Raw genomic sequence first — 21,049 nt, forward strand, 5'->3', positions numbered from 1 at the left:
GCCTACGCAAGTTGCAGCCCTACTTTTAGATGACATTTTCGATTTGGGGGAAAACTTCCTGCGTTTTCTTCACGCTTCAGATTACGTTTCCATCTTGGAAAAGTTGCAGAAATTACGAGCGAGGAAAGCGAGGAAAATCAAATCTTCAGAAAATTGAAGTATGTTGTTTCAGTTTTCCATTTAATCTTCGACTATCTTGTCTTCTCTTTGCTGAGATCTTTTGCCTTACGATCTTTATTCAGATTGAGACTATTTTTTTCCCTAATTTTCTTAAGAAATGGCTGTTTAGGGTTTTAATTTTTATGGACTTTTTGTTGCACTTACTGAGGATTTTCATTGTAGAAATGCTGTTCTGATATTCGGTTAGGGTTTAGAGTTCTTCCTGGTATCCAATCTTTTGTTATGATCTTTTGCTAATTAGGGTTTTTAGATGTCTATTGTATAACACGTTGCAAGTTTTAGTTCAATTGGTTATGTTTTTTTTTATATTTTTACTGTCCAAAATATTGCAATCGAGTGAAGGGGAAAATCTGTATATGAAATCTGTTCCTATTGTTACATACGATTTGTGGGCTAAATCAGTTCTTCTTGACAACTTTGAAGTGCCTATTTGAAATCACAAGAATCTGAGTACTGAGATTACCATCATTTTTCGAGATACTGATATAAAGATCTGCTGGATTCCATGTTGAATTCAAGTTTTAAATCAATAAATATCGATGCTCTGATCAGAATCAACAATTCTTTGCTTGTTTGTTTTTCCTTTTTTGGATGGAAGAAGTCAAGAATTCATTGCGAAGGCCTGGAGGGATGGATTTAATGTCTCTTTTTTTTTTTTTGAAAAATATGGAGGATAGCTTTTAGTCATTGTAATGGGAGTTTATGGAGTCATTGACCTGAGAACTATTAGGAGATTTTGGACTTTGGTCTGGACCATAGTGCATAGGAGCAGACTTTAATACAATTCAATTCACGTGTGAGAATAATAGAAGCCGAATAACATAATGTATGGGAAATTTTTCTGATTTTTTCATGAGACATGAGTTGGTTGGTTGTCCTCTAGAGAGAGAGAGAGAGAGAGAGAGAGAGAGAGAGGTATGCTATGCATGGGGCCAATAGCCAAGAAGCTCCGGTATAATGCAGATTACACTAATCAATTATTTGTGGTTTTCTAAAAAGCAACATCCAATCATAATCTGGTTAGTCTTGAACTATGAGTTGGACATGTGGCTCAAGCCCTTTTAAAATTGATATTGTTTGGTAAGAGACCAATGTTTGAGCATGTCGTGGAAGATTGGTGAGAGGATTTTCAAGTAGAAGGCCGAAAGAGATTCCAAGTCTCATCCAAATTTGAAATGTTGAAGCATAAACTAAAGGATGGAAGCGACAATTCTCTAAAAGGAAATTTCAGAAGAAATAAGAAGTACCAGCCAAGATAGATATCTTTGATAACATAGAGAGGACAAGAACTTTATCAGAATATGAAGAAAGAACTTATTTTCAAATGATTCATTAATGTTCGGCCTTGTTGGGTTGGGGAAAGAGGAGGTTAGGGTAAAAAACGAAAAAAAAGAAGAAGAAGGTGACAAAAGAAAAGTTGTTGTTGCGCTACTTGGGAATTAGAACCCTAGGTTCTGATACCATGTTCAATAGATACCGATCTCCATGGAAGAATAAGAAAAATGAGGGAGAAAGTGAGTCTGTAGAGACTTCTCACATAAATTATTTTTCTATGTCTTTGTGAACTTGATGATGTACTGATATTTTTTTGGGGACATCTTGTCACATTTTTTGTTGTCTTTCTGGTTTTCTGTAATAAAGTTTTCGTGGTAACATTAGGAAGAAAAAGAAATTAGCCTCAACTCTGCATCTTGATTTGAATCCATGGAGACTGGGGACTAAGTAGCCACTGTAAGGTTCAAGGATTGAATTTAATCGAGAAGCTATCACAATAGATTTAGATGCAGCTGCTGAGTAATCTAATGAAATTGAATTCTATAGATTTCTTGGATGGTAAGGTGGAACAAAATCATGGACCATTTGATACTTTTTGGGAGGTCATAGATTATGGATGATATCTATTCAAGAAAAAAAAGGAAAAGATTATGGATGACTCAAATCAAGACCCCTAACTTTACTTGTTGAGGCAGTGGTGGTGATGAAGGGTTGACATTGATATCTGTGGAGTCTCTATCTTGACAGAGAAATACTGAAAATGAGTACTTTAGTTTATGTGGGTGGAAACGAAATCCCTTTTAGCCATTGGTTGGTAGCATGATGAGTCTTAGAGTAGCTAATCGACAGGATTAGGTTTGATTGGGCTGGTGATGAGCCCCCTAGCTTGCGTTATGTTGCAGCGGGCATAGCTTACTCACCTCATTGGTTTAGAAAAAATCGGTAAAGGAAGCTGGATTGCTTTTGTAAGATAGGGCATCCAGTCTATTGGACACTAATCTGCAACAAGGTTCTCATCAGGAGACCTTTTATATGAGTTTGTGCATTTGCAGGAGGCATTGTGGAAGGTCCATATTTCGGTACATGTGTTGATGTCTAGGTGATTGGCTCCTCTGAGAGCACTCTAGAATCTTTACAGTCGGTCCTTTTAGGGAGTTGCATTCATAACAACAAAGTTTAGTTGCCAGATCTACTGTATGAATTGATTTTACACATGGCCAATGAGGTAATGTGATCAAAGAAGCTTATGGGAGAGATAAGAGTGCATGTTCAAGTTCCTATGAAGATGCACTGTGGCCATCGAGTTACGATTTACATGGTCAATAACCCTATTTTCCATGAATGAACAAAGTGGATAGTAGTTTACTGTCATTATGTGAGGGAGGATCATGTGACTATTAAGGACGTGTTCGGCAAGGCTTCTCATTCTCGCCTAATTATCCGGGCGAGAAACAGATTCATGAGAATCTGGGAAGCGACAATTAGTCGCTTTGTAGAATCGTGGCTGTAAGTCTAAGAAAAGGCAAAAAATTAGAAACGGACCTTAGCGGGTCAGATTACCGAACAAAATTTTTGAGATTTTTTAGGAATTTTCATTCCACGCACCTAAAAAGGAGGAGAATCGTGCAAATAGATAGTTGCCGAACACACCCTAAGAAATCTCTGCTTCAAATGTGAAGTCTGAACTGCAAATGACTAACATTTTTAACAAAGGCTGTTGGTAGAATGTGCCCCTACTTCCAGTTGACAAGCTGGGCATGATACTATGATGGACATTCATGCTCTATCTCTAGGGGGAAGGAGTTTTATCATGGGCAAGAGAGGAAGGAATTTTCGAGCTGTTCCTTAGTGACATTTTGTGGAACTGGGATTCCATTATTTCTGATCAGGTTCCTAAGGCTAAGTGCAGTCCTGCGTGGACCCCTCCAGATCGTAACGCTTGACTTTGATGGTATTTCTTTGGGTAATCCCGGTCCGGAGGGTGGGGGAGCTTGTTTTGGCCGTCTCGGGGTCAATTGGTAGATGTGACTCTTAGCGAGACTGAAGCTCATGCTATATTGATTGGTTTCTGATTATATGCTTAGTCTTTTTTTACATGAAGCATTAACTGGTGGAGGACGATTCCTCCAACATGATTGCTTGGATTAGGGGCCCTTCGTTGGGACCATGGTGGTTTACTTGTATTGTCAATTAAATCAAGAATTTATATGATAATTGTAGGGGTTTTTTCCGGGTCCACCACACATCGTAGTGCTAATAGCTTGGCGGGCTCCCTTGTGAAAAAGGGCGTTGGTAGTGTTGTTCTGCTGTAATGACTTGTTTTTTAATGATTCTTGTTTAGAAGGGGAAAAAAAAAAAAAACTCTATCTTAAGGGAAAGTCTCAGTGTCATTTATTATTTTTCTTTAAAGTGTGCTTTTCTTTTTAATCGTAGCCATCCTTCTAGCCAGAGAATTTGCTTTAATCATTTTCTTCTACTATAAAAGGGGAGAGCTATGCAAGTACATCATTTCCCCCTAGTTAGATGGATAGTTATAATGGTAAAAAAGAAAAAAAGAACCTATCTAAGGCAAAACAAAAGAAATGATGCCTCTACCCTTCAACAGTGCCAATGAGGTTTAAATGTTAAAGTACTTGAGAGTTGAGACCAGTCTGGCTAACAAGAAAAGAGTTGTTAGAGAAAGACCCTACAAAATCTTTGCCTTCCTTTCATGCCAGTGACCTTAGTGACTGATGAAGACAGGCAAGTGGCTGGGAGTCTTCTAGCATTTTGACAAAGTTTTTGTTGTCGCTCCTGTAATGGTGCATTGGACGTTCACCCAGCTTTGGCCATTACGGATCTCCATTGCGGGTTGATGCCATACAACATCATGTGCAAAATGTGTATCTCTGCTCAGTTGATGACTAGGGAACCTTATAGTTGTATGTTATTTTTGGTTTCTACCTAAAATGGTTTTTTTTTTTTGGCTTTCTATCTTATATTTGTAGTGGTCATACGGCATTGAACATGTGGGCTGTATTTGCCTCATTTTTGTCATGCTAGTCCACCCTCAATTATTGGTTCTTGCTGCCAATACACATGATCGTGTCTTGGGATGAATTTTGAGATGGTGAACATAGTTTCATGTCACGTAGGTACAATAGCCTTATCAAGAGGCATATGCCTGAAAAAGAGCATCTGTTGTGCCTTCATCTTCTGTTGAAGAGGGGGGTTTTCTTTGCACTGCAACTCGCTGTTTTCTTTCTTTCTTTTTTCTTGAAATGGCACTTCAACTCAGTGTTGTATTCTCTTTTACATGTTTGAGCCGTCTTGTTGATTGTCTGTTTTGATTCTACTAAACAGGCGTTCATTTTTACTTTGTACTCGTGTTTGATGTGTCCTTTTTATTCGACCATTATACTCAGCCAAGCTTTCTGTTGCTATACTGCTAACTGAAATTCAACTTTTAATTAGCTAATATGAAATTACTTCTGTTTGAAAGTTAATTTCTGAATTGAACTAGTGACCCCTATTGTGCAGAAATGGGTTTGTGGACACTGCTTGAAGGCTTTCTGCTACTTGCAAATGCATTGGCGATACTGAATGAGGATCGGTTTCTTGCTCCCCGAGGTTGGAGCTTTTCTGAAGTTCAAGGAGGCAGGGCAAAGTCGCTTAAGGGACAGGTCGTGGGGCTCATATATGCAACCCAATACTTGAGACTGCCCCTTATAGCTCTCAATGCCATCACCATTGTTATAAAGTTGGTGTCTGGATGAGGTTTATCTGGAAATCACTGCTCTTATGGCTTGTACTATACATTAATCTCTCGTCTTTTGGATGATGACTTGCTTATGTTGTTCGATTACGGGGTTTGTGTTACTTCTAAATTTTGATTAAATGAAGTGGAATTTCTTTTTGGAGCTGTTGTGTTCAGCTCTTTAGGTTATGTTCAATGCTTTTCGTTCTCCATTTTGTTAGACCCGGCGAAATGGGTGGAACGGAATTGCTAGCAAGACTCTGCTTCACTTTGGGAATTCATTGCAATAACTGTCAATTCCTGCTCAAAATTACAGAAACGGGTGGAATGGGTTGGTTTTGCCTGACATCATTTTCCTTTTTTTTTCCATTATCCACAGCGAAAAAAGTACAGAAGTGCTTCCAAGAAGGGTTAAAGAACACGCCCTTACTTTCCTCAAAATGGATTGACAATTGCTATCTGCATTTCACTTTTTCTCAGTGTCAAAGCCCCATGCAATGTAGATGTTTTTTTTTTTTTCTAAATGTTAAATGTAGATTTTCATTTCCCCGGGCTTGTCAAAATGGGAAGTAGGCTAAAGCTGCCAGTTGAAGAGTTAAGATTATAAGGGTTATCAGGAACTATCCCAGTCTGGCTATCCGCGTCATTGCCTGGAAATTACTTAGATTAGATATCTGATTATATATCTGATTACTATGATCGCTTTCCAAATCAATCGACTCACAGCATAACCTCACATAAATCATCTAACAAGTTATCTATGATTTGCAGTATCGTCCTCAATTTTTATCTCCATACCAATTGAAAGTTCGACTTCACTATCTCCTTCTAAATCACTTGATCCATCTTCTAATAAAAACCTTCATAGAGTATAAACAAAAACAGCAAAAAAACATACAAAGATTCTTCCCAACTCTTATTTGTAAAAGAAAATACAAGAAAAACAGTAAATCCATGTATCCAGTTCCACTTCACTCAACAGGGAGCATGATCTCATTAGTCCTGAAAACTGGCAAAGTCCAAGGAGGATTATACCTTGCCAGCAAGAACTTCCCAACAACCTTAAACCCATCTCTCTCCAAACTCTTCTTCAACCTCTCCACCCTCTCCTCCACCACTTCATCACTTGCCACCCCACTAAATCTCACCACCCCATATTTCCTCTCACCCTCCTCTCCTATAACCACCCTCTCGTCCATCGGCGCAGGAACTTCCTCAATTCTCTTATACTTTCCTGGCAATACAAACTGCATTGTCACCATCTTCTTCTCACTTCCACCATTGCCTTGAGTGATAACTGGAGCAGTCATGGCAATCTTTTCACTAGTATCATCTGCTGTTTTGGTTATGACTGGTGCTGTCATGGCAATTTTCTCGGGTTTTTTGTTTTGCGGTTGGCCTAGAACGCCGATGTAATTGGCGAGAATGGTAAAGCCACCATCTCGATTGCCTCGGAGCTCCGACGGGTCGTAGGTGACTTCGGCTATGATCGATGGAGAGTAGTTTCGGATTTCGTAATCCTGGGTGGTTTGGAGGACTTCGAATTTCGGGGTTTCGACGTCTACTTTTCCAAATACAGTGCCCATTTTTTGCAGTTGTAGAGAGGGAGATGAAGAGTCAGAGGGGAAATGGAGAGAGAGGTTAGAGATCAATATGGGTGGTGTGAGATTTCTTGTTGGGTTTGTTTCTTTCTCTTTGATTTTTGAATAGAGAAGTGTTTTGAACGAGTGGTAGGAAGTGGAGGATAGTTTGTGGAGTTAGTTACTCCACGTTTACGCGCCACAAAGCTTCTTCCAACTGAAATAGGGGCTCAAGCCCACCCATTTAAACTTGTTTAATTGGGGAAAGTAAGGGGTTGACACAAATTTGAAAGGGAATTGATAAAGTCACCCTGTTTTCTTCCCTGGGCTAGCCTCCTCTAGTGTATTCATGGCTACCCTTTTACACTACAAAGGGGTGACCCGAGGAAGAAAAAGGGTGAATATATCATTTCCCAATTAGAAAATGGAGGCTGATACAATGAGATGTACCCATTTGAGACACTTGTAAGACACGCCTTGATTGGACCCATCCACAAGATTTCAAAATGGTCTAAACCGTTCATGTGTTAAAGATCTTATTGAATATGCCCAACGATCTATTAGACATAAACCTTAGTTTGTGTGTTTCTTGTTAGACTTAAATGAACACAAGCTACCTTAAGAAAACCACAGGATTTTAAGAGCAACTTGCTAATAAGAAATGAAATCTCCATTGATATTCGGTGATTACAATCAATCCTAAACTGTGATTATATAGAGCACTTAGGATAAACATGAGAAGACAAGATAGACTGAGAAAGAACAATCTTTATTTAATCTAATCTAACTGAGTTGCCTAATCTATCCAAAATACCCAAGCTATCATACACAATCCGATGATATCTGATGTTCTCCAACACTTGCAACTTCTTCCTTCTTCGAGAAATGAGATGTTAAGATTTGAATGGGCAATTCCTTCCTAAATATGAATGTGGAAGAGAACACTTTATAATTACAGCTAACAACTTGGGCCAATGGCCTTGCCAAATTGGGAGCCACTAGATTGCTTTTGGGCATGTTTGGCAACCATGAAAAATTATTCCATGGAATATTCGTTGGCCCAATTGCAAGATAGATGCCGAGGGTGAGGGAGAAACTTGAGAGTGAAGGACTAGAGAGAGCATGAGAAATCCCTGAAAACAGTGAAAAAAATGCTCTAGTTCAAATTGTTTTTTTTTTCCTGTTTTTCAGGGGTGGCTTTTTATGCTCCTGTCACTCCCACCCTCCCATCTCTCACAACCATGGTTTCAGATTTCGGTTTTGGAATGCTTTTCTGTCCTCACCGAAACCAAAATCCGGCAGACATCCAACGAAATCAAATAAACTAATATTTTATCTTGTACAAAATTTCGGCCGAATTTCGGTAATTCCAGCTGAAATTTCGGGAAAATATTAAATAAGGAATAAAATCCAGATTTTTTGGTGAAATTCAAAATTTTCAGTCGAAATAATGTAAGGTTTGGGTATTACCGATTTCGATTTCTGTCAAAATTTAAAACCATGCTCACAACTGACCCCACTAATATTCCATAGAATATTTTTTCATGGCTGCCAAACATTTTTATTCCTGGGTGCCTCGCCTATTGATGTGCACTTGTAATCTTTGCTTTTCCTTTAAATCAGTACCCTTTTTCAATTTAAATCATGGCAATCCTTCTCTGAAAATACAATTAGGGGCTTAGGATGTCCCCTTGTAATTTTTGCTTTTCCTTTTGATCAGTCATTATTTTCGAATTTAAAGCATCACTCACAGTAAAGCATGGAGTGAAACCACAGCAACACAGGCATGCTATAATCAACAATCTTAACTCATATGTATATGTCTTAATTGCTTTGAAAACCATTTCCTTTTTCATTATTGTTTCCCCTCAGCAAATCCTTCAAAGAAGGAAATGGGTGTATAGAACATTGTTTTAATGGATACTAGCTTGAGACTGAATAAAGCATATGACCTCAAAGATTACACCATAAGCAATAAAATTAAAGATCAGCAAAGAAATGATAAGTTTTAGAATCTACACTGATGAGCCTCAAGGCAGCAACTGCCGCCACTGCCGCCAAGCAACTGAACCCACACACATTCAACCAGTGCCAAGCCTTTTGCAATGTTGTTAGCTTATTTCTCTTCACCATTAAGTACATGTGATTTGCAAGAACGAACGTGAGAGGGAACGTGCTTAAGGCCCCCGTAAGGCTCATGAAGTCTCCAAGGAATGGCAGCAGAGCTGCCACAAATGTATTTACAGTTAGGTAACCTCCTCTTACAAGGACTCTGAATGAGAGGTTGTGGAAAGAAAATGCACTTCCTTTGCCTCTTCCATACTGTGTATCCAAGTATTCGTACATTGGACTTGCAAATATCTGCACAAACCATAAAGGCATCAAATGTTAGCATGGCAATGAAGATGTAACACATTTATTGAAAAGGATTTGTAGATTCGGCTAATTTTAATTTTTTACATGATAAAATGGTAGGTTAAGTAAATATAATGTTTTATTTTCATATAAAAAACTTACTATTAGGATAGATAAAACTCAAAACATGTGATTACTGTAAGTTTGTTGTAGTATTTAGAAATGTATAGATTAAAGATATCAAGAAGTGTTGCAAAGAATCCTAAAGTATTGGAATCTGACATGTGTCCGAGACGGATACTACACCGATTCAGAAGAATCCAAGTAATATAGATTTCAACACATCGAGAAAAATCAATAGTTAATGACTGAATGTTAATTTTGATGTTCGAAGTCTTCCTGGACCCAAGATACGCAGGGCTATATCAGCGGTCTTTATTTTGTTTCACCAATTGGAGAAACAAAAAATACATGTTTAAGATGGACCTGGTGCAACCGGTCAGAAAAGACTCAAACCAGTGATCATGGATCCACTCGCACATAGATTATGACTAAATTACAGTCATGAAAATTGTTGTGAGGATCATTTCCATTTGAAAGAATTGGTAACAGGGTTTTCATTTAGTTTGCTAGGAACTCAATGAACATAACAATTGAATAATCATTAAGATGCACAATCTATCCATTTTTTGACTTGATGGAATATTGTAAGTGACCAGAACATGAAACACGACTTTAAACTAACAGCAACATCATTATGCAACTTCCAAGAGTAATATGGTGATTTCTTGAAATATCAGAAAGAATAAGGTCAGTCATATCCCCATGTTATAGTTTTCAATCCTGAAAATAGAGAAGGATTTGGAAGTACATGCAAAGCGATGACTATCTGAAGAAAGGCCGCGATGTTGCCCACTGTCTTTACCCAATGTGGACCAGTGACACTGTTGAGGAGATAGGACGACGTTGAAGACCCATAAGCCCAATACCCCATAAAAATAACAGCAAAAAATGGTAAAGCTCCAATTGTGAACTGAAAGTAGAGTGCTTTCTGCATGTTCTGAACAAAAGGAGGTTTGACCGTTGCCTGTAAAAAGAATAAGGTCAAATAAGTGAAGGTTAATGGCAAACAAATCCATAGATGAACGAACTCTTCGCATTTTTTTGGAAAAGCTACAGCTATTTCACAGGTAGTAAGAAGATGCTGAGATTTTGACCACTTGATATGAGTAGTAGATGTGGAAATCAACGGACATTACACGCCATGAAGAATTCAGGTTACTTGACAATTTCAAAAAAAATCTAAGGCCTTGTTCAAATTGCAAGAGAAGTTTGGAAAAGTTTAGAAAGGAAAAAATTTCCATATTCTCACTGACGAAATTTAATTCTGTTTCTTCAGTTACTACTACTGGAAAAAAATTCCCTTTCCAGGCTTAGTACCAAACAACAGAAACGTGTTTCTTGGGATTGTCTGGAAAATTGTGGAAAGAAAAAACACGATTCAATCTCCAATTCTGAGCTAGATCAATAAAACACATGTATGATGTCCAAGCAGGTCGATTATTTATCATTTAAAACAAAAGAAAGAAAATCATTGCAATCTATAAGTTTAGAGGCCAATTGGGAAAATGATCACTATTTCGTCTGTAGGGGCAAGCATTTAAGTGGCCTGCTTTGCTTACCTGTATCTCTGGAAGCATTCCTGTATTGTATGCAAAAACAAGATTTGCAGCTGCACCAATGGAGCTGAAGATATTGCTTGCTTTTGATCCAGGGATGTTGTAATCTCTACCTGGATTATTCATTCCTAAAAGACAAAATCACAAAATACGGAAATTAGAAGCATTTCTAAGACTTAAAATGCCAGTAGTAACAATATACCCAGGAAAAACAAATGGAGCAGGCTAAGCATGTTTCTTGCTTGTGGAGAGGGACATTGCTACATTGGGTCCTGGGTTCTTAAACCCTTAGTATTAGTTCACAGAAGGCTGTAGCACATCTGACATAATCCGTTAAGCATACTAAGGCCATGTTCGTTTAAGATTATGAAAACCAATTGTGAGTGCTAAACCGATTAATGGAGTCACAATTACATTTAAATTTGAGTCCAATAATTGGTTTAGCACTCACAATCAGTTTTCATAATCTTAAACGAACAGGGCCTAACTGTTATTGATGACACCGAAGACTTTGTGATCCTCTGGTCCATTTTTATATTAAATGGTCAACAATGACAAGTACCTTATCCCAGAGGCACCTAAGACTTCTCTCTCCTGCCCTCCCTCTCTTCTCAATCTTATGTTCACAGTATTCCCTATTGTTATTCATTAATATCTCGAACTACATGGGATTAATGCTTACATTTATTGAAGACACAAAAGATGACAAAGCCAAAAAATATTAACTCTAGCAATGATCTAACAGGACTTTGGACCTAAGTAAGTTCGAGACTGGCATGTATATGTATCAAAACATAGCAATTTATGAAATCTGGCACGCCATCATGTCCATCCAATTATATTATGTATTAAAGTATACTATATTAAATATGAATATAAGACACGCATAAAAATGGAGATTCCTTCTCAAATATATCCAAATAGACTGCTTGTGTGGCACTAGGAATTCACATCGATAGTTCTCCAAACTGTATCAATGTTTCAAGAAGATTACTGTTAAGTGAGACAGTTACTAGCTTATAATCTACAAAAGAGTTAATTCGATTGCTGTTAAGTGAGACAGTTGTGGGACAAGATTCCCTACTTCAGGAGCCGTGGATTTTTATCCTCGACTCAGTGCCTTCTTTACCTTAATTTCACAGTATTTATACATTGCTAAAAAAAAATTAATCACTAGTTTTTCTATTATTGTTGTCAATGTTTGCTCATGTTAAATCAGAACTATTATGCATAGCTGCATTTCCTTGATTACCAATTCATTTCTCCAAATTACACCACCCTACAAACGATAGGAGCTCACCTAAGTGCACCCCATTACCTAATTGGGCTTTCATGTTGGTCCAATCCACTGGCTTTATTTTTTAAAGCAACCTAGAATGCATGCCCTAATACCAGTTTCTGGGAATGCGAATTCCACTTGAAATATATAATGATGATATTGCATCATATACACCCACCAACCACCAAACACTGGCAAAATTGTGGCTGCTGGGCAGTTCAACGATATGCATCGTTTTATTGCTTCCATTGAAAAGTGGGCAAGTAACAGACATGTGAAGATCAAAAATCATATATCTGAAATTTAAATTTTTTTAAAAAAAATAGAGCATAATGAATTCATACATTCATCAAGAGGAGACAGAAATTAAGGGATCAATTCTCCCACTGGTTCTGAGCTATCCTAGACATCTGTGCCCCATCTGGTAATTATACTGTTTACGAGTGAACTGAAAAATAGCAGACTGGTAAAGAAAATGCTGACAGTGTATAAAGAATTGGTTTGAGAATCTACATTAGTTTATCACTACCTCTTGCTAAATTATTTGCTAATATTTTTTTTGAAAGGCGACATATATTTATTGATACCATGAAAGATACAAAGGGGACAAGAAGTCCCTAGTAACATTACATAGCATCTATAAGGGCAAGTCAGGGCATACCCTGACTTACGAAAGTAGCATTGGGACTATCACTCCTGCACATTCGATGACCATTTACTCTTCAGATGAAACACCATATATTTTCCAACACCATATATTTTCCAGAAGCACCCATATCTCTTCCAATATTAGGAACCCCCACCCGGGCTTCCATCAAACCGTTCTTTCTTCCAAAAAACAAAATTAAAATTCCACAAGTGTATCATCCATATAAACTATTAAAAAATTCATTCTTCTTAGCTTCCAAAAAACCATCCATCAATTTCCAAAACAAATTAACAAAACGAACATTAGCTTAATACTATCACGCACATTCGCTCAGCTCCACCTTTAACAACGCTCCACCATTTTCCGGAATTTGAGAGCCAAAATTCAAGGGGCCGGAGCCTGATAGGAGTGATCCTTTATTCGGAGACGATAGTCCCCTACTCCCCAAAGGTTCAATTCCGATTGTATAAGCTTGTCCTGAAATTTGAATTTGAACAGAGGGTGGTAAAATTTTCCACCACGGAGCAAGAATCTTAACAGAGACGAAGGTCATACACTGATTATGGCTCCCTTCCATTTTTACTTCTAGGACTCGACCAAAAAGATTACCAAGGGCCTGATCTGTTGATGTGGCCCAAACATGAAGAGGGATATCATAAAATCTGACCCAAAATTCCTCCAGCCCAGGGGAGAAATCTTTGGACCAAGGGAGGAGGGAGTGGAGGCGATCTTTCCACAAATCATTGCCTTTGTCCAGGATCTCTGCAGCTTCTTGTTCTGATTCGAAGATAAATAAAACTTCGTCCGCAGATAGCAGACAAGGGCATGAGAGGCAAGGGAGGTTCCAAATTCTTTTGGCCCACCGCCAAAGATCATAAAGATTATCGTTAGCCGATATAGAGAGGGCCGGAGATCCAGACTCTTTTGTTTTGCCAATTAGACAACATCTAAGTGACGATAGTCTTGATTCCACCTCGACTCCGGAAAAGGAAAGGACCGAAGAGCCTACCTTAGAGATAATGGACATTGTCCCCGAGTTGGGCCAAAGATCATCTTGATTAAGATCAAATCCGGGGTGCATATTATTGTATTTCTCACCCGGAGGATGAGTCCCATTCTTTGATTCCAGACTACATCTCCGGCATCTATCTATCCAGCTAAAATTGAAATATTTACAGGAGGGGCACCCCCAATCAGCTAATTCCCCATTTAGAATCCTCTTCATCTCTCTTTTTTCTCCTTTTTTGTTTTTTTTTTTCTCCACTGCCATGAATTTGGGGGAATACTTCGGATGCATTTTGCCAATTATGTTGCTTTTCCCAGCGACAAAGCCACCTCCATTGGAAGTTCCGATAAGCACAAACGTCGCACTACCAATCCCTCATCCACACACTTGTTCTAGCCCACAATTTTTTGTGTTATTTAGATCGATTTGTTACCTTATTCTTCTCTTTTCTCCTCTCTATCTTCTATTTCCCTTCCCTCGATCACATCAACATCCCTCTATGTTCAACTCCTAGGCATTTTTCCATTTTACATGTTATTCTTTCTTCTCTGAGACACTTCTAGATCTCTTTTATCTGTTGTTTCTGAATACTACTACCACTACTTTGCAATTACCATAAATTATTTGCTAATATTAAAACAGGTAATTGAAACAAAGAACTTTGACAGAGTTGCAAGAGTTGATACCATCTCTAAGTGAGAGCACAAATGCTATAATGATATATATAAGGCTAAGGAAGGTTGAAAATCCCAGCCAAAGTCTCAAAGCTGATAAGTGTGGTATCCCAAAGGCAAAGATGGCACAAACAGCCCCAGCAATTACAATGCAGTATGGTAGCTTCAAAACACCATCATCCTTGTAGAGAACATAGATAGCCTGCACAAGGAAACCAGTTAAGGGTATAGGATAAGTTTGAGAGCCAATAAGGTCAAAATTACAACATATGGTGGCTGAATTTTCAATGGACTGCAACTATAGAAGTCATTCCTTCATGTAAAAAATTCAATGAAGAATTTCATCGAGTTAATTGCTCCAATTAGTCTTCTTTTACGCTTTATAATTTTTTTGTCAATGAACTGATTTGTACTAACTTTTTCTATGCAGCCTATAATCAATAGAAACCTATTGAATTAAAGAGTCGTTGGTTTCTGTGATTCAGTCAAATATGTTGCTGGTTTTAAGATGTTTTTACATGATTCCATTTTGGAACGAGTTAGAAGCTAGTAAAGTCTAGAGTATTTTTCAAAAGAAGAATCATCAAATACATAACCTCCCTTGCAAATTCCCAACAAAAGTTCAGCAATGATTCTATGGGATTATTGAGAGTCCGTATTATTTGCAAGGGCTGTTTGGAAGTTACCCACTTGCAATATGTTGATGTAACACCATCTTGGTTTTCAATTCTCCTCATCAGATTCAGTTGGGTTAGTGTGTTAGTTGCGCATAAGACTGGGTGAAGATAGCTTGTTTTGTCAATGAACTGGTTTGGACTAACTTTTTCTATATTACTCAAATATGTTGCTGGTTTTACGATTTTTGGCATTATTTCATTTCGGAATGAGTTAGAAGCTAGTAAACTTTAGTGTTTTTCAAAAGAAGAATAATCAAGTATCTAACCGCCCTTGTAAATTCTCAACAAAATCTCAGCAATAATTCTATGGGATTATTGAGAGTCCTTACTATTTGCAAGGGCTGTTTGGAAGTTACCCACTTGCAATATGATGATGAAACACCATCTTGGTTGAGGATTCTTCATCAGATTCATTTGGGTTGGCGTGTTAGGTTGTGCATAAGAATGTTCAATTGGGTGAAGATGGAATGTTACTCGTAAGAGTTAGATAAATGGCATAAGGTGGTGTGGGTTTTGAGACCCTAGGTTTACCTCTCAAAACAAGGTCGGCCGAGGCGCTGAGCATAAGGGATTACGACCAGGTGTTGGAACGTTGGCTTCATGGCGAGTTAGATAATCATTTCTTCTTGGTAGAACACCTTATATAATATCCTGATCCATCATTTCTTGGTTTATAAGGTTCTAGAAGTTGTGGCTAACAGACTATAAAAGATATAAATGAATTTCTTTTGGAACGGAGAGGACAGACTGGAATGGACAGGACTTTATAGTGATATAGACGTTAGTTTTGTAGGCTCAAGAGGTCTTGGAACTAGACAGACCAAAGTACTTACATAAGCTTTTGCCAGGATAACAGTGGTGAGGGTTCAATGAATTACATCTTTGGGCTTCTATTTTGCATGCTCCAATGACAGAATAGGTTGAGATTGCATCACAATCCTCCTTCCGGCATCACTTTGAACTAAAGAGTACACAATATCAAGGTCGGAACCTCAATCCTTCCCAAAATCTGCACACATTTCATCTCATATTCAGTATTAGGCCAGTCCGGTGGCCAGGAAGCCAAAAATTCTATTTTTCTCAACATGCTTCCCATGTTCTTCTTCATCGGGTGGAGTAATTCAGCCCAGCAACATGTAGTGATCTAATTCTATTTTGTTCAACCTGCTTCCGACCATGGAAGATAAATTGTACCATCCAACTTTACTGTTGTGATTTGCACATTTTGAAAATTATCTCCATAGATACCCATGATAGTGTCTCGTATTCTTTTGGGAAGGCCATGTTAACTGAAAGGAGCAATATGATCAATATGCTAACACATATTCTTTTCTTCTCAAGGGTCGAAGAAATATTCTAAAGCCTAGGAAAGAGAACATGAAACGGCTAGCTACTAAAGGCTACGCCATAGCTATTATTGATGTGACCATTAGAAGCTAGCTAGCCATGAACCCATGACCAACGGATCGTATTTTCTTTGATTGGTAGTGAGGTTCTAATGGATTAGCAAAAACCAATGTTTGAATAGCCACAATAAATCAAGGAAATCCTCTGAATTTTTAGATTTAGTCCCAATGGAATTACCGAATGAATTGCCACAGATAAGTTCAAAATGTGGACTTGATTCCACCATAGAGGTAATGGATTCATGTTACCTTCATATTTCAATCATTCTAGCAGTGAATTCAGAGAAACAGAAGTGTTAATTGTTAATAACTTATAATATATATATAGACACACACACACACACACACACACACACAAAATAAGTTCAATGATAACTAGATGTAGTACATGTTTTAATTTTATCTTACCTTTAAAGCCTGCCCAGCCAAAATGATAAATCCAGTGTTGATCATGAATAGGTTTATGTACTGCAATGCCCATGTAAGAGAATACATTTTCCTACCTGCACTACACATCAAATCAAAACATAAGAAATAAAATCGTAAGAGCACTAGGATGCCAAGCAATTCTGCTATAGAAAGAAACCAAACAGTAGACAGACCCCAATATATAAAAAGCTCATGTGAAAATAGAGCCAATTAAAGATGAGCATGGACATGGCACATCCAAATGTATATTCTTGCATAAGATACCAAACTCAATGGTTAAGTGTGACAGAATTTATTTATTTTTTTGGTTTGATTAAGATTGAGATTGAAAGAACATAACGATCTTGAACTTATTTATACAATAACTTCAATGCATTTCCTGAGATTAAGACTATAGCAAATTAGATATGCAAAACATAAATTACATATGAATTTAACTTACTAATAGAGGTTATAGCTACAGCTAGAAGCATCCCGTGGCCCAATACATTAACCATCCAATTTTAAGCGTGTATCATAGATTGCTCCATGGGAAGTTAAACAGAAATCAGAGTTACCCATAATAAGACCTGATATCAAATGCAAAAGAAAAAAAAATACTCAAAATGTTACTAACATACCATATATATGGCCAGCAAGATCCCGGTATCTGATATGCCTTTTCCCGCCAACTTCGTGAAGACGAGCAAGAAGAGCATTTGCATAGAGTGATATAGCAGCAGCCAGTACTAAACCGACTGTACCGGCTATCCAGCCTAAAGGAACCATGATGGTGCCAGAATATCCCAAGACATATGCACTGTTTAGACCAGAAGTGAGAACGAAACTCACTTGATACCAAGGATCTAATCAATCCAAACAAAAGGAGGGAAATCAATAAAGTCCAAAGGAAAAGGAAATTAAGAATAAAGAAAAAAAAGAAGTTAATATGTCCAACCATTTAAAAATATGAGCCCGGCCCTGATCTAAACATACTCTGTTCAACACAAAATGGAACATAAATTGAATTCACCTGTAGTACAAGCTATTATACGGACATGGCTATGCAAGCAAGATTTAGAACACCTGATGGTGAATTCCTAACACCCATGGAATTTTTAATTATGGACAAAACCTGAAGTTTTAAGCAAAACAAGCATCAGTTTTATTCTTATCTCTCTATGGGTCACCAAGAGAACCTTTCAAATTTTAATATTGGTCAAAAAAGGTAAAACAGAATTTTCCACTTGCTTCCTCTAAAGTTTGAGGAACCAAAAAAAAAACTTCTAAAGTAAATAAGTAAATAACACTTCATTTTCGTAATCTTTTTTTTTTTTTTTTTTCGAACATAAACTTCTCATAACATGGTTTAGATTCAAGAAAAATAAAAGAGGAAGTAACATAGAAGTTTTCCCTTGCCTCCACTTTAAAGATGGTGTAAGAAATGATTTTTTAAAAAATAAAGGAAGAAAAGTATTTTTGAATAGAAGAACAGAAAAAACTTGCAAACCAAATTTTTGGGACTTTACAACTTAAAATTCATTCTACTCAACAGAATCAACTTTTCAATGAACAATAAATTGCAAAAACTCCATTTCAAAAAAAAAGGAATTGCAAAAACTCTAATCAAGCAGTCACACTATCCTTTCTTCTACATTTCCTTGTTACGTGATTAGGATCAAGAAAAGAAAAGGGAAAGAAAACAAAATAAAAATTAGAAACTTCAACCTGGCTTACACTTATGGGGGGTGGAAAAAGGAGAAAATGATAAAAAAAAAAAACATTTACGAATATTTGAGGAAAAAAGGATACTCCTCTATTTCTAGTTTCCCTTTTGGGGGCTTCTCAGCATAAAACCCATTTCACTCAATGAAATCAGCTTCTCTCAAAGAACTAAAGAAGAAAAGGATTGCAAAAAATCAAATAAAGAACTGCCTTACATAAGCAGGTATTCAAATATACTATAAAAACGGTAACAAAAATTAAAGGGAAATGATAAATGCGCCCCTTTCCATCACTTGGGACACCAAGCAGCAGTGTATCAATGACTGCAGAGGGGCTGATGTACTTCACGTCAGAAAGATTCAACGGATTTTATTGCCACGTACACTGCAGTTGGGTGTCCCATGTGATGAAAAGAGACGCATTTATCATTTCCTAAATTAAACAATAGATAGATTCTAGGGAAATGATATCAGCACAACCATATTTTGATATTTTCACAAACCCATCTTGTCTTTTAGTATTTAAAGAGCTGTCAAAAGGTTATTACATTTCCCAAAAAAGCTCTCACCGGCCAACTAAAGAAGAAAGGACAGTCAGTTTGTGCAAATATCAAAATATGGTTGTGCTGATAACATTTCCCTAGATTCTATTCTGTTTTCTACTTAATTCAACATAACCAGGAATTGGTATTTTAAAGCAAAAAAATAAATAAATACGCTCTAGAAACCAATCCTCTGTTGCATGCCTAATTGGCCGTAACACAAATAAACAAAAAAAAAAGATAGAAAAGAAGGAGAAAGGTTGATTCAAGGCAACGGGACCTCCTAACGGTTCAATTCGAGAGGAACCATGACTCTCCTTAAACATAAGTTTCTTTCTTTGTTGGCAAATTCTCCACATTCCCATTGCAATACAACTGCCGAGAATTGGTATTTTACATCCCAAAAAAAAATGCTACTCTCTATAAACCAATCCTCAGTCCAAAAATCGAAAAAGAAAATGAAAGAATTTTGAAAAAACTTCAAAAAAATAAAAAATAAAAACTGAGAGAGAGAGAGAAGAATAAATAAATCAAAGAACACAAAAAAGATTGTGGATGGATTAAGAAGAAAAGAGAGAAAAATACCATGGCTGATCTGGTGAGCTGTATCGTCAGAGACTTGGAGCCCTAACAAAAAACATTTTACTCTTTAGAAACCAATCCTCAGTCCAAAAACCGAAAGAAAAATGAAATAACTTCATAACAGCTTCAAAAAATAGAGAGAGAAAAAAAAAGCGAAGATTTTAAAAAAGATTGTGGATGGAACAAGAATTTAGAGAAGAAAATACCGTTGCTGATCTGATGATCGGTAATATCAGAGATTTGGAGCCCTAATCTCTCCTCCACGTGGCTTTTTTCACGTCGAATCGTCCTCCCCTCTTCCCCAATCTCCATGGCTTTTTCTTCTTCTTCTTCTTCTTCTTGAAGTAGAAGTGAAGAAGAGGCCTCGTCCTTCTCTCCGTCTTTGGTTCTGAAAAAGCTCAAATCCAGGGTTTATATCTCCTTCTTCAGTAATTGATATGGAAAGAACAGCTCTGAAACAGGAGGATAACCAACCCTAAAATTTCGATTAATCAGTGTTTGTTCATTGAATTTGAAGCTGGACAATAACTCTCACTCTGATGGTTTCCATTTCAGCACTTGGAATTAAAGTGTGATTCCAAGGGAGTCAGAATCCAATCTTTAATCTTATTATTTGAAGCTGGACAATAACTCTCATTCTTGTTTTTTAATTTTATTATTTATTAGTTTATTTTTAAACTTCTGATTATTATTATTAAAACCCGCAACGTACGGGTGCACACTTGCACCTGAAAGCGTCAAGTGTGCTTTAATGGCTATTTCCCTTTTTGTGTTTTTTTTCTTTTTCGATGACGTAGTGTGTCCCCACCCCCTTTGAATCATTCAGTGCACGTTTCCCACCTCTCTCGCTCTCTCTCCACAACAGAAACAATTGATGGCCCCCAAAATTCTCCTCCGGATCACAAGATGAGGCTACAGGATGATCCAATCGGTCCGTATGATAGGCCACATCGTAAATAGGTTGTGTCCCAAAAAACCATTTCCATATGATGATCCTAGGCCTCAGATATAAAAAGAAATTGCTTATTATGGAAACCTCTATAGATTGGAGGGTTGTGATCATCCTATGCAAATGATTTTGGGGGCACAACCCATTTACGTTATGGCCCATCAAATGGATGGCTCGGATCATCCTATGGTATCGACGGTACACTTCATTTTCAAAAATATGGGTGGGGCCTAAATTGGGCCTTAATGTTACTTTACAAACCACACTTAGATCATCCTATGCTGTGATGGTACGCTTCAATTTGAAAAATATTGGCGAGGCCTACGATTGGGCCTTAATTTTACTTAA

The 21,049-nt window shown here is 37.4% G+C and overlaps 2 protein-coding genes and 1 pseudogene across 4 annotated transcripts; 1 reads left to right on the top strand and 2 right to left on the bottom strand.

The window, feature by feature from the left end:
• On the top strand, window positions 1–5,354 carry LOC143879977 (uncharacterized; annotated as a pseudogene). Of its 2 annotated transcripts, none has more exons than XR_013251459.1 (2): window positions 1–158; window positions 4,975–5,354. The product of XR_013251459.1 is annotated as an uncharacterized LOC143879977, transcript variant X1 (transcript). The 2 variants fall into 2 exon arrangements; XR_013251460.1 differs by having other exon boundaries at window positions 31–158; window positions 4,958–5,354.
• Window positions 5,355–6,014: 660 nt separating this feature from the next.
• On the bottom strand, window positions 6,015–6,960 carry SOUL-1 (SOUL heme-binding family protein). The gene has a single exon (XM_077382715.1). The coding sequence runs from the start codon at window positions 6,775–6,777 to the stop codon at window positions 6,163–6,165; it is 615 nt and encodes a 204-aa protein (XP_077238830.1). The 5' UTR covers window positions 6,778–6,960; the 3' UTR covers window positions 6,015–6,162.
• A 1,603-nt stretch (window positions 6,961–8,563) lies between these two features.
• On the bottom strand, window positions 8,564–20,442 carry LOC143879978 (putative proline transporter 2). Its single transcript, XM_077382716.1, has 8 exons — window positions 19,959–20,442; window positions 19,756–19,797; window positions 17,546–17,770; window positions 16,905–16,999; window positions 14,426–14,615; window positions 10,809–10,933; window positions 9,998–10,213; window positions 8,564–9,132 (listed from the first exon to the last, which is right to left on the bottom strand). The coding sequence occupies exons 1-8, from the start codon at window positions 20,062–20,064 to the stop codon at window positions 8,752–8,754; spliced, it is 1,380 nt and encodes a 459-aa protein (XP_077238831.1). The 5' UTR covers window positions 20,065–20,442; the 3' UTR covers window positions 8,564–8,751.
• Window positions 20,443–21,049: the final 607 nt, after the last annotated feature.

The sequence above is a fragment of the Tasmannia lanceolata genome, unplaced genomic scaffold (assembly GCF_043159265.1).
Source record: "Tasmannia lanceolata isolate RefF3 unplaced genomic scaffold, GAP_Taslan_0.1 ptg000006l, whole genome shotgun sequence".
Classification (NCBI taxonomy): Eukaryota; Viridiplantae; Streptophyta; class Magnoliopsida; order Canellales; family Winteraceae; genus Tasmannia; species Tasmannia lanceolata.